This window comes from Dipteris shenzhenensis, chromosome 10 (genome assembly GCF_047967505.1).
Source record: "Dipteris shenzhenensis isolate YYH24624 ecotype China chromosome 10, Dip_SZ_1.0, whole genome shotgun sequence".
Classification (NCBI taxonomy): Eukaryota; Viridiplantae; Streptophyta; class Polypodiopsida; order Gleicheniales; family Dipteridaceae; genus Dipteris; species Dipteris shenzhenensis.
This window is the reverse complement of record NC_141605.1, coordinates 48845316-48872389: the sequence shown is the minus strand read 5'-3', so window position 1 is coordinate 48872389 and position 27074 is coordinate 48845316. Positions and strand designations below refer to the sequence as shown.

At 45.7% G+C, this 27074-nt stretch overlaps 1 protein-coding gene across 2 annotated transcripts in view; it reads right to left on the bottom strand.

The window, feature by feature from the left end:
• Positions 1 to 20184, bottom strand: part of LOC147897925 (glutamyl-tRNA(Gln) amidotransferase subunit C, chloroplastic/mitochondrial-like) — a 36687-nt gene extending 16503 nt beyond the window's left edge. For both annotated transcript variants that reach the window (XM_087380974.1, XM_087380975.1), the window contains exon 1: positions 19859 to 20184. In XM_087380974.1, coding sequence (XP_087237100.1) covers positions 19859 to 20047 — 189 coding nt within the window. In that variant the 5' untranslated portion in view covers positions 20048 to 20184. The remainder of the gene's footprint in view (positions 1 to 19858) is intronic.
• Positions 20185 to 27074: the final 6890 nt, after the last annotated feature.

The following is a 27074-nucleotide window of genomic DNA, read 5'->3' as shown; positions in this document are numbered from 1 at the left end:
ATGTGCACGGATTGGTATTTGACGTGTATTGGGTACACAAGACTAGCTCAAGTAGCCTGGGGAGGCTTAGAGCTAGGCAGGCTTGATTCTCGGGTTGAGTGGCAAGGGTACGAACCAATTAGAGGTCTTCGCTACTTTTGGCGCTTGGGGCCCGAGTCTATAAAAGGGGCCGAGGGGTTCACTTCTCAGTGAGCCGATGGGAGCAAGTTTCGTTCCCAGGTGCTAGGTCTTGATCCTGGATTGAGTCGCGGACGCGCGCCTGCATCATAGCGTAGCCCAAGGCCCAGTAGCAGATCCCAGGCTTCACAGCGCCACCTGGTGGTATGGGACACCAGGCTGGTTTGGATCTGGTTGGGAGTTTGTGCCAATAGCTCAGCTCGTGGCTCGGAGGGGACATCTCCTAATTCGGGATCATATCCCGTAGATGTCATGGTTGGGTGGTGAGCAGCCTGCTCGGTTTCTCACGTTGTGTGTGTGTTCTTGTGTTTGCTTGCAGATCAGAGGTTTCAGGAGTGCTGGGACGTGTCAGATACGGACACTTTCATGGCCTGGAACAAACCCAGGACGTATCTGTCAGCACACAAGGAGGTTTGGAGCAGTTGTAGCATGATAGAACTGCACGGGAAAAACCAGTGTCTGTTGTATGGACCCTATAGGAGCTGGATCTGATGCTGGAGGGATGGAGCAGAGCCAGCAAACAGACAGGGAAGCTGGAGCTCATAGACGATTGGCTGGAGAGGAGATATGGACCAGGAAAGTGCTGGAAAAAAACCCCAGACAGATCAGGAACAGCCTGGGCACTTGCAGGCCGCCGTGGCCAGGCGGGTCTGCAAACAGCAGACTGGCAAGTTGTCACATGCACCCCTGCACTTGGGTGCAAGGTGACACATTTGCTATGCCGACAGGTGCATTATAATTCCCTAATAGAAGATTTTGTGACCCCTTTGTGAGCCCTTGTCAAAGGACAATCAGATACAAGCTACGTAGGTCAATCTTTGAGCCTTAGGTCAAGTCAGAAGATCAGTCCTTGTTCACTTGTACCCACTGGAGAACAATAGGATAGTGTTTCCTCTAGGATTCTAGGTAGGTCTAGGTCTCAGCCTAGAGTAGGAGCCCTTCTGGGGCCCCTCAGGTCTGAGACAATGAGGGAGAATGGGCTGGGGAAGGGCTGCCCTGCGCTAGGCTGCCTTTTATGGGGCCAAGGGCCAACCAACCAGCCCAAACAAGCCGACTAGAAAATTGGCCAGTTTGGCTGGTTGGCTCAGCCCCCTATAAATAGGTAGCCTACATCCCTCATTTCTCACTCAGCTCCTTCTAGGCCCCCTCAAGTCTGAGACAATGAGGGAGAATGGGCTGGGGAAGGGCTGCCCTGCGCCCCTCCCTAGGCTGCCTTTTATGGGGCCAAGGGCCAACCAACCAGCCCAAACAAGCCGACTAGAAAATCAGCCAGTTTGGCTGGTTGGCTCAGCCCCCTATAAATAGGAGGCCTACATCCCTCATTTCTCACTCAGCTCCCCCAGCCTTCAGCACTCCAATAGCTCCCTTCCAGCCCCTTGTGTGCAGCTCCTTCCAGATCTGTCCCTGATTAGCCTCATCTTTTGGCCCTCAGTTCAGCCTTTTTGGAAGGTGTATACACAGCACAACAGTTGGGGATTCGGACCAGAAAACGGAGTATGGTTTGGGTACTGTTTCATCAGCTCTTTGAAGTTCTCTTTTGCAGTTTGCACAGCTCACTTCTCAGCTCTATATCTCAGTCATATCTCAGCTCTCTCTTAGATTCTATTACTCCTAGCTTTCACTCTCTCACTCACGCAGTAACCCTGCATACCGGTGGACAGCATAAGCCTCTTCCTTGCCTTGCAGAATTGCCCTACACTGTCAGTGTGGACAGCATCAAGGTCTCGGTATTGGTTGGAGTTGCCTCTCAGGTCATTGGGTCTGCAATACGTGTGCACAGTGTACTCTTCAGAAGCACGTTCCCGTGCTCTCTCAAAGAGTGTTATTTTGTATCTTTCAGTTCTCCAAGTATTAAAGCAAATTCTCCCATGATTGGGAAAGGGGGCCCTCGGTGAGTACAAGGACCCAATCGGTTGTCTCTATTCTCTCTCTACCCTCATCTCCTTTTTCTCTCTATGGTGCATAACCTTAATTCCTCGCTAAAGGTTTAAAGGTCTTGCTGTGATTACACGATCAAATAACTGTTGCATGTTACACAGGGTGGGTCCAACAGACTGAGGAACTGGCCAGTTTGGTGGATGGGTTTGGGGCTGGAAGACCAGCCTATAAAAGGGAGCCCTTCTGGGCTCACTCTTCATCCAATTGTTGTGCAGTTTATAGAGAAGGCAGCCTGCTTCAAAGGTCTTATCTAGTAGTGTCTGCTGGAGCAAAGGGAGGTGGCTGACTGCAGGGATCAAAGAGCACAGAGGTCTTCACCATTGGCTGTCCACAAGAGCAGCAAAGAAGATGGGATCATGGAGGGAGCTTGTGCTACCATTGGCTGCACTTCGGAGCAGCAATGGAAGAGCCCCCTTCAAGTCCCAAATCCCCTATATCCAAAGGCAAAAGGCTAAGGCCCAAAACTCCATTGCGCCTTACAAGAGGCTGTCCAGGAGGATCAGTGTGAAGGTGTGATTGTGAGGCATGATTACAAGGCCAAACTCAAGCTCTAGGAGAGCACGCATGCCAAGTATTTTGGACGTGCCATGGAGGTAGGAGAACAGCCTTTTGTGTGTTCAAGGGTCAACATCTAGTCAGCACTCTGCTGATAGAGAGTGGCACACTAAACATAGCTTTTTGTCTTGTGTCCACATTGGATAGAAATATATCTTGCTGATTCTACATCTCTCTTGTGAGCATTGTCTAATTATCATCTGGACATCTACCGTAAGTACACATCAAGGAATAAGTTTTTGAGATTAAAATACACCACTGCGTGAGTTCCTGGACCCCTAACTCTACCTTGAGATTAGCTTCTGCTGCGCATACCCTCTGTTCTATTCTCTAACAGTACACACCGCACTACTCATAATGTAAAATCGCCCCTATATTGGTAGTGTGAAGATGTACAGAGAAATGGATCAATCACTAAAAGGCAGTAAGCCTAAAGCTTTACAGAAAGCTTCAAACTTTTCTCTGGGCAGTGTCTAGGTACAAAAAACTGCCACGTTTTTGTGTGTAGGACAATAGATCAAGTTGATCTTTCCTTCATTCACTTGCTCTGTGACATAACAATGTGTTGCATGTGAGCATGAAACACACGATTCCGTGCTCCTGCAATAGCACTCTAGCTGTTAGTGAGAATAGGACTTGCAAATCACGATGAGTATCTGCCATTAATCTCCTGAGCCATACACACTTGTTGTAGTTGTGAAGGCCGCTCTGTATTTGGCTTCACAAGAAGTGGTGGCCACGGTGGGTTTCGTGCTCAACCAAGAACGAAACAATTTCCACTCTTGACATATCTTCTTGAAAGCACCACTTAATGTGCTCAATGGTGATTTTCACCATCCAGATGCTCAAAAGCAAGGTGAACTATGGTAAACACAAATTCTTGTACTAGGAAGTGAAGACAAATATGCTACATATAAAATTGTGGTTGAAAAATTAAGAAAAAATGCTTGGAAGCAAATACAAAATATCGGAGATGTTGGATGCCTTGCAAACATTTGAAAAATGTGTTTCACTAAATACGAGAGAGTGTTCTTCGGGCTGTCCATATATCTACTCACCTGTGACACCCCAAACCTAATATGAGGATGTGAGTTGCATAGATAAATCAAGCAACCAACAACGGGACTGTACAGAGTGGTATCAAATGGTTCAGCATCATCATAATTAGAGACTTTAAGCCCTTGTTTCTCCATGTTGAACTTGTATAATAGTGCTTGTATATACTTGGACTGCTTAATGGTAATGCCCTCTTGTGACTGCATAAACTGAATTCCCAAATAATGGTGCAACACTCCCAAATCAGTTTCAAGCTCTTTCTTGAATTCTGCAATTCTCTCTTCATTTATGTCTGTAAGCAGCATGTCATCCACACAAAGGATGACTATCAACAAAATCCCCTCTATCCTTACGTTTCGTTGGATTGTTGATTAGACCTTGGCTCGTCAAAAAAGTATGAATTTTCCCATACCAAGCCCATAAAGTGGCTTGTTTGAGCCCATAAAGTGCCCTATGCAGCTTCCATACTTCATTTTCCTGGCCAAGAATCTCGAAACCAATGGTTGACTCACATAGACTTCCTCATGCAAGTCCCCAGTCAAAAAGGTTGTTTTAGCGTCCAACTGATGCGGTTTCCAGCCAATGGCAGCCACGATGAGCAACAAATGAAACAGCACTCCTGTTAGTAGTCATGCTCAAAGTTGGGGCAAAGGTTTCATCATAGTCTATCCCCTGAGAACAGCCTTTGTCTTGAACTTGTCAATCATACCATCAGATTTCCTCTTAAATTTGTACACCAACTTAGTCCCAAGAGTCTTTTTGTCAATGGGTAGATCCACTAAATCCGATATGTTGTCTTTATGGATTGAATCTAACTCTACCTTCTTGGCTGTCATTCAATGCTCATTGTCTTCAGCATCCTCAAGCTTTCTGCTTCCAACCTTTTGAAACTGCCGTTGTCCTACCGGGGAGAGAATCTTACGGCTTATTGTCTTGAAAGTTTGCATAAGCCTTCGGGGGACTGATTGCCTTATCATCCAGTTTGCCTCTCATATGCTGAGGCAAAGGTGCATATGATACCCAGCCAAACACCCTTAAGTAATCAACCTTGGGTTTCTTGTCATGCCAAGCCTCAAAAGATGTCATGGTTTTCAAGGCTTTGGTCAAGCATCTAGTCAAAATATGTGTGTTCCCCGGAAGTTGTTTACCCTTGATCACAGATCTAGCCATCTTCATCAGAGATCTATTTTTCCTCTTAGCAACACCATTTTGCTGAGGTGTGTATGGCATTGTACACTGGTTCTTCATGCCCTTTTCATCGAAGTATGACTTAAAAGGGGGATATTTGGGAGCTCCTTCAGGGTTGGGCCTCTCCGCCTTCAATGCTTCCTTCATTGCATCAAACTTCTTCTCTGAGGAGGAAGAAGAGTTCTACTTCCCTTTACCTTTGCTCGTCCTTGGTTCTGAGGGGCTCCACATCTCCTCCTAAGTCCTTGGGGAGGACTCTGAAAACGTTACTCCTGATCAAGCACTAATGGCACAAGTTCTTCCCACGTGTGAGTGTTCAACCTTCCATAGGTGATAAGGAAGAAAGAAAGAAAGAAAGAAAGAAAAGAAAGAAAAGAAAGCCTATTAACATCCATGGAAGACCAAAGGTCTATGGGACAATAAAAAACCATGCAATACAACAGCTTAGGGAGGGCATATAGCAACTCCCAAGGAGTGCATAAAGCAACTCCAATTATTTAAAGTATCTAAATTCTATCCTAACCTATATATAACTGGCCATACATCATTTAAGACTGAGTCTTTTGGTTTTGAGTTCCTTAATGAGTGCTATTCCTCTGTGGTACACTGCCCACTTTCCATCCTTCTTGGTAGGATTGCCGTAGGATCTTGAGTCTTAAATCTCGGAGTTAAATGTAATAACAGCATGGCATTTACAATGACTATTTCGGACTGTTGAAGCCTCACCATCATCCTCAAAGTTATCAGGCTTGTCGTTCTCATCTGCTGTCCAATCAATGTTAGGCATTGCTGCTTTAATGCACTCTCCAGTCTAATTTCATGTTCCGTAAATCTCTTCTTGGATATCAGCTTTATTCACCTTTACTTCGAACTCCACAATTACCTCTTGCTTCATTGTCTGCATTTCAGTTTGAACCAAATCCTTGACTGTGGAGACTAACTGGGGGGTTGCTAGGGAATCCTTGCAAGACTTTTTAGCCTCGTTAATTACCTCCTGCTTACCAGGTCCTTCAAGGACTTGGATTCTAAGCATCTATGTCAAGGGCATCCACACGCCCGTGGCCATGCTAGCTGGTGCCAGCGCAGGCAGCCAAGTCAACGGTCACGCAAGCCTCCATACAGCCATGCAGGAAGACTATGCAGTCAGCAATCAGCACAAGCTCAACAGACAGTCAACGCCACATTATCGTAGGTCAAAAAACACAGAGTTGACTGTTTGGTCAAAAGTCAGCGCGTTGACTTTTTTGTCAACTTTGCGTTTTTGACTGGCTTGGTCAATAGCCGACGTTGACCAATTCGGCCAGGCTGACCTATCAGCCTATAAAAGGGCAGCCTTTGGCCCTCATTCTTCATCCACTCCTCAGGCCTTCAAGCCTTCAGAGCAGCAAAGCCCACCCCGCAACAGACCAACACGGTAGCCTCAGCCTCTTTAAGGATCTAGTGAGGATTCACCTCCTCTAGGTAGTCTAGTCTTCCAATTTTGCAGTGAGGGTTTCAACCCCTTCGTACAGTTGTATTCAACCCTTTGGGCATTCATTATTCAGTTGTATCTATTTTCCTCTTCGGAGGTCCACTACATTCTCTCCCTCTGATTCTCTCACTCATATCCACAGCATCACTTTGTGTATTGAGTGCACCATCTTGCAGTTGCAGTTAGTATTGAGCAAAAGAGAGAGTGAGGATAGTCTATCTCTCGGTCGGCGTTGACCATCCGACCAAGGTCAACGGTCGGCGTTGACCAAGTCAGCCAGGCTAACCTACCAACCTATAAAAGGGCAGGGGCAGCCTTTGGCCCTCATTCTTCATCCACTCCTCAAGCCTTCAAGCCTTCAGAGCAGCATAGCCCAAGCCTCCCCGCAGCATACTAGCAGGATAGCCTCAGCCTCTTCAAGGATCTAGTGAGAATTCCCCTCCTCTAGGTAGTCTAGTCTTCCAGTTTTGCAGTGAGGGTTTCAGCCCCTTCATACAGTTGTATTCAGCCCTTTGGGCATTCATTCTTCAGTTGTTTCTATTTTCCTCTTCGGAGGTCTACTACATTCTCCTCCCTCTGATTCTCTCTCATATCCACATCATCACTTTGTGTATTGAGTGCATCATCTTGCAGTTGAAGTTAGTATTGAGCAAGAGAGAGAGTGAGGATAGTCTATCTCCCGCTACATTGGTATCAGAGCTTCATATTCTTTCCTGAGACAAAGGGTTATCCTTTTTTTTTTTGGGTATTTTGTTCCTTCCTATATATATTTTTTTTGTATTTTGTTCCTACATACAATTGTATTCGGCCCTTTGGGCATTCATTATTCAGGTGTATCTATTTTCCTCTTCAGAGGTCCACTACATTCTCTCCCTCTAATTCTCTCTCATTCGGGAAGCAAAAGACGAACACGATCGAGAGGCTTGGGAAGCCAAGGAGCTTCGGGACTGCGAGGCTTAGGAGGCCAAGGAGCTCCGAGAACGTACTGCTCGAGAAGAGAAGGAAGAACGGGATCGGCAACTTCTCATTTCTCTACTCCGACCAGAGGGGGCAGAAAAGGAGAGACTTCCACCTCCAACCAAGCCTTCCTTTCTGAGGAAGCTCAACTTCACACGGTACGATGGTAAGCAGGAACCCTTAGTGTTGACTTCGTGGCTCAATCAGTTTGAAAGCTATTTTTTAGTGATGCCTACGAAGGACAATGAGCGATGCATCCTAGCATCCATGCACCTCACAGGCAAGGCGGTCACCTGGTGGCTCAAGTGGCAAAAGGACCACTATGATGCAGATGAGGAGCCACCTTTCTACAAGTGGATAGAATTCTCGAAAGATCTTTGATTACGGTTCCTGCCAATGCAGTACCTAGACAGGCTCCAAAGTCAGTTCTATGAGCTACACCAGGGAGACACTAAGACGGTGAATCATTATGCCAATACATACACTCAAGTGTTTATACAGTTGCAGGTGGAGGATAGTCAAAAGTTGAGCAAATTTCTCCATGGGCTGCGTACAGACATCCAGTGGTATGTCAGAAGTTTCAAGCCACGGGATTATGAGTGTGCATATGAGCTTGCTCAGAATTTTGAGCTCATGCACAAGGGTCAAGGATCCAAGCAGGTCAACAATAAGAAGTCCCAGGATTCCACGCCAGCTGACGGTGGCAATGGACAGCAGAAGAAGAGCTGGATGGCAAAGGACAACAACGGCTATGGCAGGTACTTGGATACAGCGACACGAGCACTCTATGCCAAGGAAAACCGATGCTTCCATTGTCATGTGCCGGGCCATAATAAGAAAGATTGCCCGCATTACCAGAAGCTTCTAATAGCAGGAGCCGCATCAAGTGGTTCAACAACAGCTTCAACAACCTCAATAGTCATTGAGGAGCTTGATGCACTGCAGACTACAGGGACAACCTCCGTAGTCATCTAGGAGCTTGAAGCTCAGCAAAAGGGGGAGCCTTGTCAATTTCCCAATATGTTTCAGTTTTATGGACAGGTCGGTGGTCAGAAGGTCCTTATCTTGTGTTAGAATTATAGATATAATTCAGCAGTGACCAATGTAATTTAATAAGCTAGTTAGGGGCACTTTTCCCTCTTTAAGAGGTTTTTCCCCCTAACCGCAGTCAGTCCACTAACTATGGTTAGTGACTACTAGGGTTTTGTCACTAGGACAAAACCTTATCTCACTCCTTCAGTTGTATCTCTCTTACTCTCATCTATTTGCAACTAAGCTTTCAGCTCTCACTCTCTCCTGCTTCTTGCTCTCATTTGCCATTTGGTATCAGAGCCTCGTTGAGCTCTTGCCTCCAGCCCAAGCTCCTCGTGCTCGTACAGTTGGTGCTCCTGCTGTTACATCCCATCCGTACAGCCTCTACGTGCGTACCCGTTCCATACAGCTGTGCTCAGCTCACACGTGCGCCGGTACAGCTCCATCGCCGTATCAGCGCTTGCATCAACGTACGGCCGTACAGCCCTCGTTACGTATTCCATACATCGTCGCCATTGTACAGGTCGTACAGTTGCATTTGACCTTTCCTACAGGCACTCTTGAAGTTGGTCGTTTGGCAGGTAGACTTTGCAAGAAGCCATTGTTTGGCAGAGCAATCTTTGGACAGATTTGAGCACAACCTGTGAATTGGGCATTTTGTTAGATTTGGGGCTTTTGTCCATTTTTTGGCACACATTGCAAGCAAATTGCAAAGATTGGCCAAGAAATTGTGGCTTTTGCAGGAGATTAGCTATTTGGGTGAAATTTGGCTCAATTTCAACTCAAAATTTGGGGCTTTTGCAGATCTAATCTGAAATTTGGGGCTTTTGTTCAAAAATTGCAGATTTGGGGCTTTTAGTAAATTTGCCCCTTTCTAGTTGCAATTTCAAGCCACAAATTGGGGCTTTGGTGTTGGGAGAGCAATTTGACAGTTTTCAGTTCACACTCCTTTCTTGAAGTGTTTTGCAGCACTTTTGGCAGATTCTGGAGAGTTTTTGATGCTTGGACAGATTTCTAACAGGGCAAGTGCAGAAATCTGAGTTGCATTTACAGCCAGTGCTTAGCTGTGTTTTTTGGGAGTTTTGCATTTCATTCCCAGTAAGGGAATTCAGTTTTGTATCTGCTAAAATCTCTTTCTCAGATATGGCCCAGCAAAATCCGAATGATTTCCCGTTCGGTGGTCTTTCACAAGAAGACAAGTTGGATGGTACCAACTACTCCCTATGGAGTTTTATGGTACGCAATATTCTGATTTCTCGCAATTTATGGGATTATGTGAATAAGGATGAGATCCGACCAGCAGGTATGGCACCTAATACCCCTCCCCAGCAAGGAGGTGGAAGAGGTCGTGCACAGGGTGCAGTTGCAGGACAGGTTGTTGGTGCAGCTGTAGCCACCACTCCAGAACAAAAGAGATGGGATTCATGGGATGCCTTAGCTTTGTCATGCATCTCTCTTTCAGTGAAAAGATTTATCATTCCGCATCTCCGGTCGTGTAAGACCTCAAAGGCAGCGTGGGATATCTTAGAAAGCATGTATGCAGCCCGGAATGATGCAAGGGTATCTTTCTTGAAAAGAGAGTTAAGTAATACACATATGGAAGAGGGTGACTCCATGTCAGTCCACCTCACAAAGCTACAGGATCTCAGATAGCAATTATTGAACATTGATGAGATTATTCCTGATTCAGAGATGATTACCACCACTTTGAATTCTCTTCCTGAGACTTATCTCAGCTTTCATACCTCGCTGAGCTTATCATTGAGGGGGGCTGCAAATCCTCTCACTTTTCATGAGTTGATAGGACTTATGCTTCAGGAAGAGCAGACCACGAAAAATTTGGCTTCACATGCAGGTGAACAAGCTATGCTCTCAAAGTTCAAGTCAAAAGGAAAGGGACAGGCAAAGACATCAGTAAATCAGCCTTCCAGTGGGTCAGGACAGCCTTCACAAAAGGCTAAGAATGATGCAAGTAAGCCCAAGAAGAAGGGTTTTTGTCATTACTGCAAAAAGCCACGCCATCACATTGCAGAATGTAGGAAAAGGCTTGCAAAAGAGAAGAAAAACAGCTCCGGTATGGCTGTTTCAGATTCAGCTCCTCATGCATCTGACAGTGGGGATGCTGTAGCCAACTTTGTTGGATAGGATTATGCCTTTTTATCTTGCATTTCAGATTCTAGGCTGGGTGCTCCAAATGCTCGGGATAGTATAGCCACTTGTAATGATGATACATATGCCTTTTTGACTTGCAGTTATGACCCTTCCACGGATGCATCAGCTTTCAGTGTCAATGAAACACTGAATACTTGGTATTTTGACAGCGGTGCCTCCAAGCATATCACTTCTAGGAAGTGTCTCTTCACTTCCTTGCATCCACCTCCCGTTGGTAAGAAAGTCACTTGTGCCAACAACTCGTCATATTCAGTACGTGGTACAGGAGAAGTTGAGCTTACCGCCATTGATGGCTCAATTTTCAGACTTTCAGATGTCTTGTATGTGCCTGGTATCACCAAGAATCTCCTTTCAGTGTCCACTCTTAACAGGGCTGGATTTCAGGTCATCTTTGAGGATGACAAATGTGCTGTCCGAGACAGAGAAAATGATTATGCCTTGAGATTATCTGGTACTCTGCTGCGTGGGCTTTTTCAGCTTGACCTTTTTGAGAAAAGAGCAGCCCATGCTCTTGCAATTTCTACTCCTACTGCTGCCATGCAGAATGCAGAGTTATGGCATGCCAGATATGGCCACATGCATTACAACAGCTTGATGACACTTCAGAAGCACTCTATGGTTGATGCATTGCTACCTCTTGAGATACCTCCTCCACATGCCTGTGAAGGGTGCATTTTAGGCAAGATGCACAGATTCCCCTTCAAAAAGGATGGTTCAGTTAAAACTGTCCGAAAATTACAGCTTATACACAGGAATGTCTATGGTCCCATGAGGACTCCATCATTGGGTGGTCATCTCTACTTTGTTACTTTTATTGATGATTACTCCAATTTCACTTGGGTCTTTGGCCTGAAGCGCAAATCAGAAGTGTTCATGGTGTTTAAACACTTTTCAGCCATGGTTGAAAATGAATCTGGACTCAAGATACAGACATTGCGCACAGATAGAGGTGGGGAATACTTGTCTGCAGATTTTGATGCTTTTCTGAAAGGCAAGGGTAATGTGCATCAGCTCACAGTGAGGCTGACCCCTCAGCAAAATGGCAAAGCTGAGAGGAAAAATAGAACTCTTATGGAGATGGACAGATGTATGCTGAAAAGCAAACACATGCCTCACAAATTCTGGCTTGAAGGTCTAATGTGTGCCAACTACATCTTAAATCGGTCTCCCACTAAAGCTTTGAAAACAAAAACTCCCTATGAAGTCTGAAATGGGAGAAAGCCTTCAGTGGATCATTTCCGTGTCTTTGGATGCCTTGCATATGCTCATGTGCCAGTTGAATTTCGGCATATGTTGTCAGATAAGGCAATTAAGTGCATATTTGTTGGGTACAGTGCAGAAAGCAAGGGGTACCATCTCTACAATCTTGCTACACACAAGATCATTGTCAGTAGAGATGTGATATTTGCAGAAAATTCAGCTCACACTCAGGCTGAATTTCATATGCCTTCTTCTTCAGAGAATGTTTTTGAGGGGTTGCTACCCATTGCCTTGGATTCCCCTGCTGATATTTATGATGCAAACACCCACCTCCCGATGCTCCAGTTCAGCCACAGGATATCTTGCCACCTCCACAGGCAGTGGAACATTTGGTTCAGCAAGAAATTGCAGACATACATGCAGCAAAAACAGTCCCAAACTGGCTGTTACAGACTCTCAGGGAGAGTAAGATTGATGCTCCATTACCTGGTAGGACTCGCAGTGCAGTAAGGCACATGGAAGGTGCTAATTCAGTGGAATCAGCATATGCAGGTACTCTTCTCGATGAGGAGGAGCCTGCAACATTCGAAGAAGCAAAGGACAATGTCCATTGGATGAATGCCATACACGATGAATTGCAGTATATTCAAAAAAATCAGACTTGGGATGTCGTAGACTTGCCACCAGGTAAACATGCCATTGGTACATGATGGGTTTTCAAGGTGAAACGGAAGCCAGATGGCTCCATTGACACATACAAGGCAAGGCTGGTTGCCAAAGGCTATGCTCAGAAAAAGGGCATAGATTATGAGGAGACCTTTGCTCCTACATCCCGGATGACCACCATCCGATCTGTTAATGCAATGGCTGCACATTTTGAGTGGAATGTTCATCAGTTGGACATTAAAACAGCCTTCCTAAATGGAGACTTGTTGGAAGAGGTTTATGTCAAACAACCCCCAGGCTTTGAAATTTCAGGAAATGCACTTCAGGTATGCAAGCTGAATAAATCTTTGTGTGGGCTGAAATAGGCCCCCCGTGCATGGTATGCCAAGATTCATGCCTTTTTGACCAGCAAGGGGCTGCACAATAGTCCTACTGAGAGCACCCTCTACATCAAGAAGGATGGGGGGGAAATTTTAGTCATCATTCTTTATGTCGATGACTTACTGTTCACAGGGTCCAATGAAGATAATATTGCAGATTTCAAAGTTGATTTGCAGACCAACTTTGACATGTCAGATTTGGGCCTGCTTCACTTTTATTTGGGGATCCAGTTCTCTCAAGAGAGACGTGGCACTATTATGTCTCAGTCCAAGTATGTGCAGAAACTCTTGGACAGATTTAACATGCATGATTGTAAGCCCATAGCCACTCCCATGGAGCTGGGGCTGAAACTCACAATGCATGATGCAGGAGAATCAGTTGATGCCACGTTTTACAGTCAGGCTGTTGGATGCCTCATTTATCTCTGTAACACTAGACCTGATATTCAGTTTGCAGTATCTCAGGTGAGCAGGTATATGCACAGCCCAAAAACTATGCATTGGCAGGCAGTTAAGCACATCTTCCGTTATTTGCAGGGCACAAAGTCTTTTGGCTTGTTATTTCCCAGGGGGGGTGACTTGCAGATGCATGCCTACAGTGATTCAGATTGGGCTAGTGATTATGACACTAGGCAGTCCACTAGTGGCAATTGTTTCTTTTTGGGTAAAGCTTACATTTCCTGGCTGAGCAAGAAACAATCTACACTGGCTACCTCATCATGTGAAGCTGAGTATAGGGCAGCTTTCACAGCAACAGTTGAATGTGTCTGGCTGCGCCGTCTATTTGCTGATCTTCATCTGTCATTGGAGGGTCCTTCTCCAATTCTCACTGATAGTCAGAGTGCCATTGCAGTGGCAAAGAATCCAGTGTTTCATGCTCGCACGAAGCACACTGAGGTTCACTATCACTACGTCAGAGAGAAGTTGCATGCAGGAGAGATCAGTATGATCTTTGTGTCCACACATGACAAATGTTGCAGATATTTTCACCAAAGCACTTCCACGTGAAAAGTCTGAGGCATTTCGCAGTGCCCTGAACTTATATCCGTTTGGTGATAAATCATCCTTGTACATGACATTGGCACTGCAAGGGGGTGTTAGAATTATAGATATAATTCAGCAGTGACCAATGTAATTTAATAAGCTAGTTAGGGGCACTTTTCCCTCTTTAAGAGGTTTTCCCCCCTAACCGCAGTTAGTCCACTAACTATGGTTAGTAACTACTAAGGTTTTGTCACTAGGACAAAACCTTATCTCACTCCTTCAGTTGTATCCCTCTTACTCTCATCTATTTGCAACTAAGCTTTCAGCTCTCACTCTCTCCTGCTTCTTGCTCTCATTTGCTCTCTCTCTCCCATTCTCACATCCTGGCAGACTCGGGAAGTTCCAAGGACATCATCTACACCACAGCAGCTCAAAAGAGTTGCCTCTTACGCCAATGGAACCAATGACCTTGAATCGTGCATTTCCAGGGCAGCAGATAGAGAGCAACATGCAGGTAGCTTCAACCACTCTGAAGATCTCAGGGTGGGTACACAGGCACTCAGCAGCACGACAGGAAGCCCCTTTCATACCCTAATTCGAGTTTCATCAGAGGGGAATATCACGAGCATCCACACACCCGTGGCCATGCTAGTTGATGCCAATGCAGGCAGCCAGGTCAATGGTCACACAAGCATCCGTACAGCCATGCAAGAAGACCTACGCAGCCAGCAATCAGCACATAATCAATGCCACGTCATCGCAGGTCAAAAACACAAAGTTGACTTATTGGTCAACAGTCAACGCGTTGACCTTTTTGCCAACATTGCCTTTTTGACCGACCTGGTCAACGATCGGTGTTGACCAATTCGGCCAGGCTGACCTATCAGCCTATAAAAGGGCAGCCTTTGGCCCTCATTCTTCATCCACTCCTCAGGCCTTTAAGCCTTCAGAGCAGCAGAGCCCAGGCCTCCCCGCAGCAGACCAGCAAGGTAGCCTCAGCCTCTTCAAGGATCTAGTGAGGATTCACCTCCTCTAGGTAGTCTAGTCTTCCATTTTTGCAGTGAGGGTTTCAGCCCCTTCATACAGTTGTTCAACCCTTTGGGCATTCATTATTCAATTGTATCTATTTCCCTCTTTGGAGGTCCACTACATTCTCTCCCTCTGATTCTCTCACTCATATCCACAGCAACACTTTCTGTATTGAGTGCATCATCTTGCAGTTGCAGTTAGTATTGAGCAGGAGAGAGAGTGAGGATAGTCTATCTCCCACTACAATCTGCCAGTTGTGTCCTCAGCTCTCTCACCTGATCTTGTAAGAAACAATATGTGCATGATATCCAATAATGGGGCAGCCAAAAAGACCTCTCTCATATATATGTGCATAAGGAGAGGGTGTTCAAGCTGCAACTGTGGCAGGTTTCACCCTACTGGAAGGATCTGTTGGAGTTGATGGGGTTTTTGAGAAAGACGTGCGGGAAGAGAGGTTGGGCCAAGCTTTACTGGCCATGTCTCTTGCAACCCCTTGCTGAGCTAACCCCCCAACTGGGCTAGGGGTTTCAGCCCAAATCGGAGTGTAACATGAAACCATTATCTCATCATGTAATCACAGCGAGACCTTCTTTAAACCTTTAGCAAGGAATTATACTTATGCACCATAGAGAGAGAAAGGAGATGAGGGTAGAGAGAGAATAGAGACGACAACCGATTGGGTCCTTGTACCCACTGAGGGCCCCCTCCCCCAATCAAGGGAGAATTTGCTTCAATACTTGGAGAACTGAAAGATACAACTAACACTCTTCGAGAGAGCACGGAAACGCACTTTTGAAGGGTACACTGTGCACACGTATTGCAGACCCAACGACTTGACAGGCAACTCCAACCGAAACTGAGACCTTATAAGTCCACACTAACAATGTAGGGCACGTCTGCAAGGCAAGGAAGAGGCTTGTTCTGTCCAGTGGAATGCAGGGTTACTGCAAGAGTGAGAGAGTGAAAGTTGAGAGTAATAGAAGCTGAGAGAGAGCTGAGATATGACTAAGAGATAAAGCTGAGAAGTGAGCTGTGCAAATTGCAAAAGAGAACTTAACGAGCTGATGAAACAGGACCCAAACCTTACTCCATTTGCTACTCCGAATCCCCCGACTGTAGTGCTGCATGTACACCTTCCAGGCAGGCTGATCTGGACTGCTGAAGTCTGCTGCTGTCAGGGTCTGTTCTGGAGTGCATAGGGGCTGCACAAAGGGTTGGAGGGGAGCTGCACCTGGAGGAGCAGATGAGGCTGGAACTGAATGAGGAATGAGGGCTGCAGGCCCCCCTTTATATATGGGGCTGTGGGGTGAGCCAACCAGCCCCAAACTGGCTCACTTCTAGTCGGTTGGTTTGGGCTGGCTGGTTGGCCCTTTGCTCCATAAATGGCAGCCTAGGGAGGGAGGGGCACAGGGCAGCCTATAAAGGCAGCCCTTTCCCCAGGCCATTCTCACTTGATGGGAGTTCATTGGCTCAGCCCTGAGGGGGCTTTTCTGGGCTGACACCTAGACCTACCTAGAACCCTAAGACGGAAACACTACCGTACTGTTCTCCAGTGGGTACTAGTGAACAAGGACTAACTATCTGACTTGACCTAAGGCTGAGAGACTAACCTATGTAGCCCGTGCGTGACTGTCCCTGGACAAGGGCTCACAATGGGGTCACGGCATACGACAGAATATCCTATCATAGGAACTCTTTGCATTTTGTCGATGTAGCCAGTGTGTCACACTGCACCCAAGTGCACAGGTTTATGTGACACGGGGTTAGGTGACGAAGGAGAGGTTGCTGGTGCTGCTGACAAGTTTTTACGAAACTCGCACTGCTGCTGACGGGCCTTACGCCATTAACGGGCTGGTGGGCTATTAACAGGCTAACAAGCTGGTGAACTGTAAGGGGCTGACGGGCTGACGAAGGGATAACAAATGAAGGAGCGGAGGGGCTGACGAACGAAGCAACCAAATGCAGGAATGGAGGGCTGACGGAGATCAGCGACGAAGGGCTGAGCGCTGAGCGACGGAGAGTGAGCAAAGGGGAGGGAGAGAGAGTAGACAATAAGCCAGAAAATACTAGGCTGAAAGATGAGAGAATAGTGTGATGGCCACATCCTTGCATAAGATCTCCTTTCCTGCCTAGAGAGCCTCCAACTGAAGTGCCTAAGCTTGTTGATGTGCTCCCACATGGTGGCTGACTTGGTGGGATTCAACACTCTCACCTGCACTTCAAGGGAGACTCTCTCTCTCTCTCTCTCTCTCTCTCTCAGATAACGTATTTCAACGCCCTTTGCTTCATCCCACAATAGCTTGTATGAGTTACTCTATGATTGTACTTTGTCTCATAGCCCAGGAGGCCTCCCAAAGGCAGTAATACATCTCTCTCTCTCTCTCTCTCTCTCTCTCTCTCTCTCATGGTACCGCATCAGATTATGTTCTCCAGATTGATCAGAGCGAAGCCCACGGTACCGCATCAGATTATGTTCGCAGAGTTTGGAGCTACACCCCTAGCGCTAGATGCAGCATTTCAGTCAATTACATACTTGCATAGGATTAGGCGCTCGGAGACTCAGCAGCAGGCAGAGCACGATTACCGTGGCTAGCACTGACATCCTCGCAGATGTTAGCGGAGAGAGGTCATACTTTTTGTTGGTACCACACACTCTTCACATGGCTCACCTCGTTGGGCTTGGATATGGATAGGCTGCCACCATTTCGATACAGCATAGATGCCCCTCGCCTCCCTCTCACTCGACATGAGCTCAGTTAGGTTATCAGGGCAGATTTGTTGCAGCTACACACGTTTCGCACTTGGGTTCATCCCACGGAGCTTCCTACGAAGATGGCCACATATCGTGACCATTTTCTCAGGATTTCAGAGGATGGCTTCATCATATCCCAAGGATATATCGGCGTTCATATGTCGCACTCACTCAGGATTGCCTTGGGCCAGCTCAGGGTATCTTCCCACAGATTAGACGTTGAGGCCGGCAGGATGCGTCGTACAGCTACCGGACATAAACCCAGGCGAGAGACTAGGATATGCCCTTGTTGCACTATGGGGGAGGTGGAGACTGAGGAGCACTTTGTTTGCAGATGCCCTTTATATTATGAGATCCGTGGCAGATTTCACTGTTTATTTGGGCACGGATTTGGACCTCTCTCTCGGATTATGGAGTATGAGGATCAGTATTGCTTAGCGTTGTTCATCAGGGAGATCACCAGATACAGAGAGATTCCTCAGAGAGCACCGTCGCATCCCTGCCAGAGACCTGGTTATTCATGAGAAGCAGGACGAGGCGCAGGACCATGAGCACAGAGATAGCCCATCTTGCCAGAGAGCACCGATGGTTCCACCCCGAGGATGTACATATGACATGATCCGGCAGCACCGCAGGATGATCTTACACAGAGGCCGTACCCGTCGCTTTATTTCTAGACGACGGAGGATGATGGCAGATTTTTGGAGGAGATTGCTCCATGGGGACTTGGCACCGCCAGCAGCCCACTTGACACTTGCCCAGATCTTCATACTCATGGCAGGAGGCATGGTCGATGGCCATGACTTCCATCATTTCTTTGGATCACAGACCCCTTAGGGAAGACGATGTTCCTCATATTTCATATTTTACATTTTGTATCTAGGCATTTTTGGTACTCTATTTCATTTCATTTTGTATCTAGGATTTTTGTAGCCATTTTTACGATGAGGCCACCTAGTTCGCGCATCGTTGATGATGTATTTTCCTTTCGGATGATTTTGTGTCCCATAGGCCATGTATGGCCTTCCGTGGACCTTTACTAAAATTTCTTTCTTTCTTTCTTTCTCTCTCTCTCGTGTCACCCCTCAAGCCCCATCGCTTGTCAAGCCCCTCAAGCCAGTCGTCGTCATCGTTCAGCCCTCAGGCCAAGCCACCAGCCGTCGCCCGTCATTCGTCACTCGACCCTCACCACAAGCCTAGCCACCAGCTGCTCATCACCGTCGACCAGTTGCTCTAGGCAGTTCGTCGTCCAACAGGTCGAGGAGGAGTTTCCCATCGACAAACCCTAGCAACCACCTAACCTTAGTCGCCACCATCGCCGAACCCTAGCCCTTCTACTAGGCCGAACCCTAACATGTCTACTAGCAAAGGCAAAACCCACCCTAGGTTGGGCTGAACCCTTGGCCCAGCCTAGGGGTTAGCCTTAGCGAGGGGGATCCCTTAGCATAGACCACCAGATGGAGTTCCCCAAGACTAAGCTTTTTGCCACGACTCCAATTGATCCACATGAGCTTATTTCCTACAGCAAGAACTCGGAGATGCAAAGCTCCGCATTGCATCTCTAGAGAAGGCAATTTCAGAAATGAAAAGCAAGGGCAATGAGGGAATACTTCAAGAGGTTCTACAGCAATGCAATATAGCAATGCCTGCACCACAGGTTGTGACCAAGGTACAGGAATTGATTACTACTCAGGTCAAATCGATGAAAGAGGAAATTTCAGCAACAATGGAACAATAAAATCAACAAAAAGGAAGTGTCACATGCCCTTCAAGTACATGCCCTTCAAGTTTAGGGTGGATTTAGGATGGGAAATTAACTATGACTCCGAGACTAGAGGTTTCTTTATTGTGCTAGTATCTATCGACGCTCTAAAGATACTCAGTTTGATGAAACCATCACAATTTGACTAGATTGAATCTACTCACGGATACGAAGAAATTTAGTAGGAAAAAGCTGTTACAAAAGCCGTATTTCTGCGTATGAGTAAGATAAAAGACGTATACGTTCTCTGGCAGTTTTGTAACGGGTTGTCGAAGATAAAGGGTCCCTATGAAAGAACAATCCCTTTCAAAGGCCACGCCGTGAAAAGGAAGACATGACGTTTGCGTTCTCCAGCAAAAATTTGTGCACCCTTCAATTGAGAGGCCAGCAAAGCTGGCAATTTATGTCAAGGCATGGTAAACGCCTCTGCTTTCGTGTATTTTATTCTGGCTCAAAGGAAAAGTTTTCAACATGTCTTTCCATGAGCATGTACTTGATGTTAAAGAGGGGCTTAAATGGTAAGGAGAGCGATGGCTTGCCTCCTTAGGGGTAAGGGTGATGCGAGCTTTTTCGGCAAGCTGGGCAACGTTGGGAGGCTCGATTATCTTCCGGGGAGCGCTGTTGGAAGAAGAACAACACCGACAGGAGAGTGGCATTGAACGCCCAAAGCGAGGAGGAGCTGCGAGAGTGGGAAGAAGCTTACAAGTGCCCCTCCAAGCGATGGCCATCACTGCAAAAACAACGATTGTGGCCAAGCACTACCTTAGGAGCTGTTTCCACGCACACTGAGTGCGTACCCAGGTGTCCGTCTCACTTACGACGCCGGTGGCCACCACCACACCGGAGCATGTGGAAACAGCTCCTTAGTGTGCCCAGGCGAGACAAGGGGCGTAAGTTGACGCAGTCACCGCGTGCATCAATATTCGTAAACGGGGGCATAAACCTAAGTCTGTATTATAAGATCACGTCTTGCTCTTGCGAATTTGTAGTTTCTTTTCATCGAAAGTGCCCATCCTTTTCTCTCGCATGGGTGGGCATGAGGTGGTGTGTACCCAGCTTGAGAAAGCGAGTAGGATTAAGTGACTTCTAGGAGGTTGTCAGAGATGACAAAGGAGTATGTACATTTGGTGTAAAGGGCAACATTTCGCTCACCCTCATCTTGTCGTTGATTATGACATTGGTAGGTAGTCATACATACTTGGCATCACACACTAACAATTCAACAAGGCTACTCTATCAAAGGAGTAATTAAGGAAGGCTATTAAACTATTGGAACTAGGCAAGTCTCTGTAACCCAAGGGTTAATGACTAGGATTGCGTCGAGAGTGTTTATGTTGATATGGTTAGAACATTCTGTTGTGTGGGGAGTAGTAAACATTGGTCTGATCTCTCTCATCCCAAAGAAAGTGAATAAATTAGTGGTAGCAGGTTAGAGACCTATTTCTATTTTAAATGTATCATACAAAATACTAGCCAACACTTTAGCTTTGAGAGTGAAGGAGCTACTCCCAACTCTGGTGTCCAAGGAGAAATAGGGTTTTCTTTTGAAAAGGAATATCTTCATGAATGTTTTGAATGCAAATCTGGGCTAAGGATACCCATCTTTTGCACATCTCAGGGCACGTAGATAGAAAACTGAAAAAAAAGACCTACTGAGCTATACTAGAGTTGTTTGGAGACTCTTTAATTAAGCCTAGCAAGAGTTGAAACAAACAGATGCATCTGAGAGCTCTTACTTCCAAGGAGGATGCAAATGGCCCAAATCGACAAAGTGCTTTTGCCCATGTGTCCAAATATTGGGTTAAATTCGCAAACCATGGCCCTTGACAATATGGCCCTAAGATAACTCTATTGAGGGTCGAATGGGGAGTTTTTATACCATTCCTAGCTAGCTATCCATGCCACACTATTGAAAGGTTGCCCCCCTCTCATATAAATTGTAGGACTCATTTCCTTAGAAACAAAATGCACATTCTCTCTCTTTTTGTGAATAGATATATATATGAAGTAAAAAGGGGAGATGGACTTCACTGACATCTTTATTGGGGCATTCCTACATAGTGCTTTATCGACATCTTCATCGACACATAGGAATGGGCACTCATATGTGCCGCCAACTGCTTGGAGGACATCTCTTACTCAAAGAGATCTATTTTTATTATTCCTACAGCTTGATGTATTTTGGGGTCCTTTGCCCTGGGTAGTCCCCCTAAAATGATATGTATTGAGTGTTTGGTTTTCATTGAGTCTAATGGTCCTCTTCCTTGGATAGTCCTCCTAAAAAGATGTATTCGTTTTCCTATTTTGTTGTGTGGCTTTCTAACGTGTCCCGTTATGAAGCCAAGGGGGGATTTACTGTGGGAGCCATATGTATTGGCTTTGATAGGTCTCATTATCAGGCATAGCCGAGCTCCAGGATGTTGGTGTATTCCTAGACAACACTCATTTTAGACTCACTTTGCCTTCATATTCCAACATACTCTACAGCGGATTATCTCCAAGTACTGATAAATAAAATTGGACTTTCTATTGGAGACTAGTCATCAGTGTTGTTGTGTACTTTTTGCAATGTACTGACATGAATGTGACTATGAAAATTGACTCCCATTTTGACACAAGTTGTCAGAAGGAATGGTATGATATGTATTATTCTCACTTATGCGGTATTAAGACGTTGGATATTAACAGACTACTCTCACTAGGTGTTTGAGAAGGGCAATGGCATATGTGTGCATTTGGTTTACTTTGACATTGGAAACTAGTCCGGTAGTATAGTAGGATAGATTGCTCGATAGGACAAACACACACACACACACACACGCGCGCGCGCATCGATTGTGTTCTATTGAGGCTTGCACATGCGTTGGTTTACCTCACAAAGCCAACCGCTTAGTTGTTTTCAAGGAGCTCCGCCCAGTGTTGCAGCTGTGTGAACTTGAACATTTTGTACCGTTGGTAGTTGGATTTTATGAGTAGTATTTTGCCCTATGGCCAAATTTGATGCAATTGAAACACCTTGGTCAACCTTGCTCATCCCGGTTTGGCAGACGTTTTCTTGGATTGTTTCTATTGCAGTTTTGTACATTTTGTATGTCGATTTCCATGGGGACTAGTGAGTTAATGCTTGTCTTGCACCTTTCAAGAGAAGACGAGGGTTGATTTACCTTGAAGTTTTCATGTGCAACGCAAGATTCCATGTGCTCGGCAATCTGTACAGCCTCATAAAATGCGTTCGGCCCTTGGTCTCTGGTTCATTGGGAGGTATAGTCTGGGCCATAGAGAGAACAATTTCATATCGTCCGACATGGTGGAATCTGCACGAAGTAGGATCTGGTGCAGTTTGATAAAGAATTGTGCCACAGGTTCGTGACCTTTTTCATCTCTTATCTCTTATATTCCTTAAGGCTCCTAATCCCTGACCAGCCACGTGGCAAGGATTGGGACACAAACACACACACACACACACACAAAATATAAATAAAATAAACACACACACACACACACACACAGAGGGAGGGAGGGAGGGAGACACACACACACAATTTGGAGGTGTTTGTTTAAAGACTACTACAACTACAGAGAGCTACAACAAAGAACCCAAATCCTACTCATGACCTAGGAAGCTTCAAGTACTTGTGAGGGGTCTCGGTGGAAACTCTCTCCGTCTTGTGGTTTACAAAAAACTCTCCAAATCCCTCTCGTAATGGAATGGATTCGTAAAGAGAAGAATACCCCAAAAGACAAAGACAGAAGAAACACAAAGTCTCTTTCTCGTCGAATGCTCAAGAAAGAACCTCAATACAAAACTCAACACATCTATTTCTCCATAGCTCGGAATGATGAGCTTCAGCGACATTATGTCATGTTCTGTCGCTATATAATGATGCTTTTAGAATATAAAAGACGCTAGGGGCTAAAACCCAAAACCCCACGCGATGCCATCTTTCACAACTCTATTAAGGGAAAAGTAAAAATCTCTTCTCCAACCTTATATTTGTTGAGATATCAAGCTCTACCCCCGATATATCTCCTGGATGACTATCATTTATGTCACCGCCTATGTTAGTTGTACTCGTGGTGTAGTTAGACTACCACGTATGTTTTTGGTTTGGGTTCACATATGAACCACGTATTCTAGGTTTTGACATATAGGGTATTTCCCTCTTCTATTGTATTGTTGTTGTGTGCAAAAGTGAAGAAAGGCTTCACCCTCCAACCTTGTGTCCTCTCTCTTTTGTGTGTTGTGAAGAAAGCTGAACTTGAGTCTCCTATCTCTCTCCCTTATTCTTTACATGGTATCAGAGCCTTGTTCGTGGTAAGGAGCTCAAGAAAGCAAGCCAAGTTTGTGGTGTCCTGGTAAGAGGACCAGTGTAGCTTTCCTATTTCGAGTTTGGGAGCAAATCTCTGCAGGTAGCACAGCCAGAAGTGCAGGAGTGCACTGTTTCAGATTGAGAGGCCCTTCGCGGTGTGGTGAGAGCGCAGTATATTTTTCTAATTTGAGGCCGTTTCGGGGCCCGTTTTGAAGGCGGAAGTTCTTCGCAGGTACTCAGAAAAAGGCCCTGTTTTTGCTGTGCGACCACCGCGCGGCTAGTCGGTGGAAAGGTGCCACAGAAATTGCATCGTATGCCTGTGTGCAGAGATATTGGGAGTTGCAGATTCATGCCTGTTGCCTGTTGATGCAAAATCGTCACTAGGAAGTGACTGTGTGGTGAAATACCACTTTCGTCAGTGTTGCGGATCTGCCCCTGTGAGGCTGTTTGCAGAAGTTTTGCTATTTGCCCTTGTGAGGCATTTGCTGTGTTTACAGGTTGCTGTTGCAATTCGTGATTTGTAAAATGTCTGAGAATCTGTCTACCATTGTCAGTGAGAAGCTTGACAAGAACAACTTCCAAGCATGGAAGTTCAGAATGACAAACTTCCTTATGGGAAAGGGAGTTTGGGAGTACATCAGTGGTGAAACTGCAGAACCAGTTTTGGGTACTGCCCCCACTCCTGCTGAATTGAAGGCCTTTAAAGAATGGCATGAAAAAGCCAGAAAATGCCTGTATTGGCTGTCTGTTAGCATTTCAGATTCTATGATTGTGCATATACAGGACGTAGAGATGCCTAAGGAGGCATGGGATACATTGGTGAAGCTGTATAGCACAAATACCAAAGCACGAAAGATGCAGCTAAAGCAGGAGTTGCACAATGTGCAAAGGAAAAATCTGAATATAAATGAGTATTCCTTGAAGGTGAAAGGCCTTGCAGATTCTCTTGCCTCCATTGGAGCACCTGTTGATGATGAGGACTTAGTGTCCGTGACCTTGAATGGTCTTGGGAAAGATTATGCACAGTTTCGGACATCCATTGGAGTCCGTGAAACATTTCCTGATTTTCAGGAACTTATTGCTCTCTTGCTGAGTGAAGAGCAAAGGAACGGTGGTTCAGCCACCTCAACTTCTCAAGAGACTGCTTTCTACTCGAATACAGGTAGAGGCAGGGGTAGAGGAAGAGGCCGTTTTGGTGGCCGTGCAGGAAATCAGAACCAACAGCAACAACAGGAAAACCAGTCCTATGGAGGAGGACGTGGTAGTTCTAGAGGCAGGGGGAGCCAAAGAGGCCGTGGTTCATGGCAAAGGAACCAGCAAGTAAATAGCAGCACAGAATGCTATTATTGTGGAAAGCCTGGACACAAGGAGAATACATGCTATAAAAAGCAGAATGACATCAAAAGTGGGAAGTTGCAGCAAAGCAACTATGCATCATCAAGTGGGCATGGTGACGACAGAAATGAGCACCTTTTTGTGATGCAGCATATGGTTAACTCCATGTCAGGGAATGTTGCAGCTTGCAATGATGTTTGGTATGTTGATTCAGGTGCCTCTAACCACATGACCAGTCATGGTGAGTGGTTTCATGATGTTAGAAATTTGGATAAGCCAGGTTATGTTGAAACAGGTGATGATACTGCGCACCCAATTACGCAGGTTGGTAAAGTGCCATTGGCTATGCAAGATGGCAAAACAAAGTACTTGGCAGATGTACTTCATGTTCCAAAAATCACTAAGAACCTGGTTTCAGTTGGCCAGATGGTTGAGCAAGGTCTGCAGGTTAGATTTAATCCTGATGGATGCTTTGTTGAGGACTTGAAAAATAAGTGCCGCTTGGTTGCGAAAGGCAACAAAAATGGCAGAATGTTCACCTTGGATGTTGATATGCCTGAGGTGAAAGCTGCTATGTTTGCGCATGGGAGAGGTGTCATTGCAGATATTGAGATATGGCACAAGCACATTGGGCACGTGAATATACAAAGGCTGAAATCTATGCAAACGAAAAACATTGTTGCAGGTTTGCCTAAATTCAGAGTTGAGGGAATGCAAAAGGTATGTGAAGCATGCCAAATGGGTAAGCAGGCCAGACATGCATTTCCCAAAAATGCTAAGGTGAGCAGAAGACATTTGGAAGTGATCCATTCAGATGTTTGGACAACCAAAACTGCTTCTATTGGTGGATGCCATTATTATGTGACGTTTATTGATGACTACACTAGGAAGGTGTGGATTTATTTTATGAAGCACAAAAGTGAAGTGTTCAGCCATTTCAAGGCTTTTAAGGCCATGGTTGAAAAAGAGAAAGGTGTGCATATTAAAGTGCTAAGATCTGATGGAGGGGGAGAGTACTTTTCAGAAGAATTTTGTGAATATCTGAAAGAACAGGGAATTCAAAGGAAGTACTCATGCAGGTCTACCCCTCAGCAGAATGGGGTTGCAGAAAGGAAGAACAGGCATATTGCAGAAGTAGGACGGGCGATCCTAAATGAGAAAAACATGCCTGATTATTTTTGGGCTGAAGCAGTAGCAACTGCTGTTTATATTATGAACAGAACCCCCACTGCAGCTGTCCATGGCATGACGCCTGAAGAAATGTATACAGGCCAAAAACCAGATATTTCTCACTTGAAGGTATTTGGTTGCATAGCTTATGTTCATGTTCCTGATGAGAAGAGAACAAAGCTGGATCCAAAGGCAGAAAAATGCATCTTTATTGGATATGCTCTGCACCAGAAAGGGTATCGCTGTTATAACCCTTCCACCCGCAAAATGCAAGTGAGCAAAGATGTTGTTTTTGATGAAATGAGCAGCTGGTATGCACCAACTGTTATGGTAGGAGATGCAGATGCAGGAAATGGGAATGCTGCAATAAATCCAGAGCAGCAATCTCAAGCCTTGAGTGGACCCAGAGAGTCCTCTACTAGTGGATCTAATGCATGGACAGGGAGATTGAGATCTAGTGAATCGTCACATGGCAGTCCTGATAGTGTTGTGCAGGTATCACATAAAGGAAAAGAAAAAGTAGACCATGCTCCAGTGTTTGATGTGTCTGCTGGTAGCTCTCATGTTGATGGAGAGTCAAGCAGCTCTGAAATGAGCCTTGATGAGGAACTTGGGATTCCTTCTGTTGTTGCACCTAGTGCAAGGAAAAGCAGGCATGATTTAAAGACTCCTGCAACTGATCCAGTTGTACGGAGGTCCACTCGTACTAAGTATCCAGTTGACAGGCTGAGATATGATGGGTATACAGCACATCACTATGCTTATATGGTCAAGGTTCTAGAGGAGCCAGAGCCCACATGTTTTGAGGATGCAGCAGGGCATAAAAATTGGGAAGCAGCTATGGATGAAGAGATGGCTACCTTGGATGCAAACCACACTTGGGATTTGATGCCTTTGCCTCATGATAAGAAGGCTATTGGCTGCAAGTGGGTTTACAAAG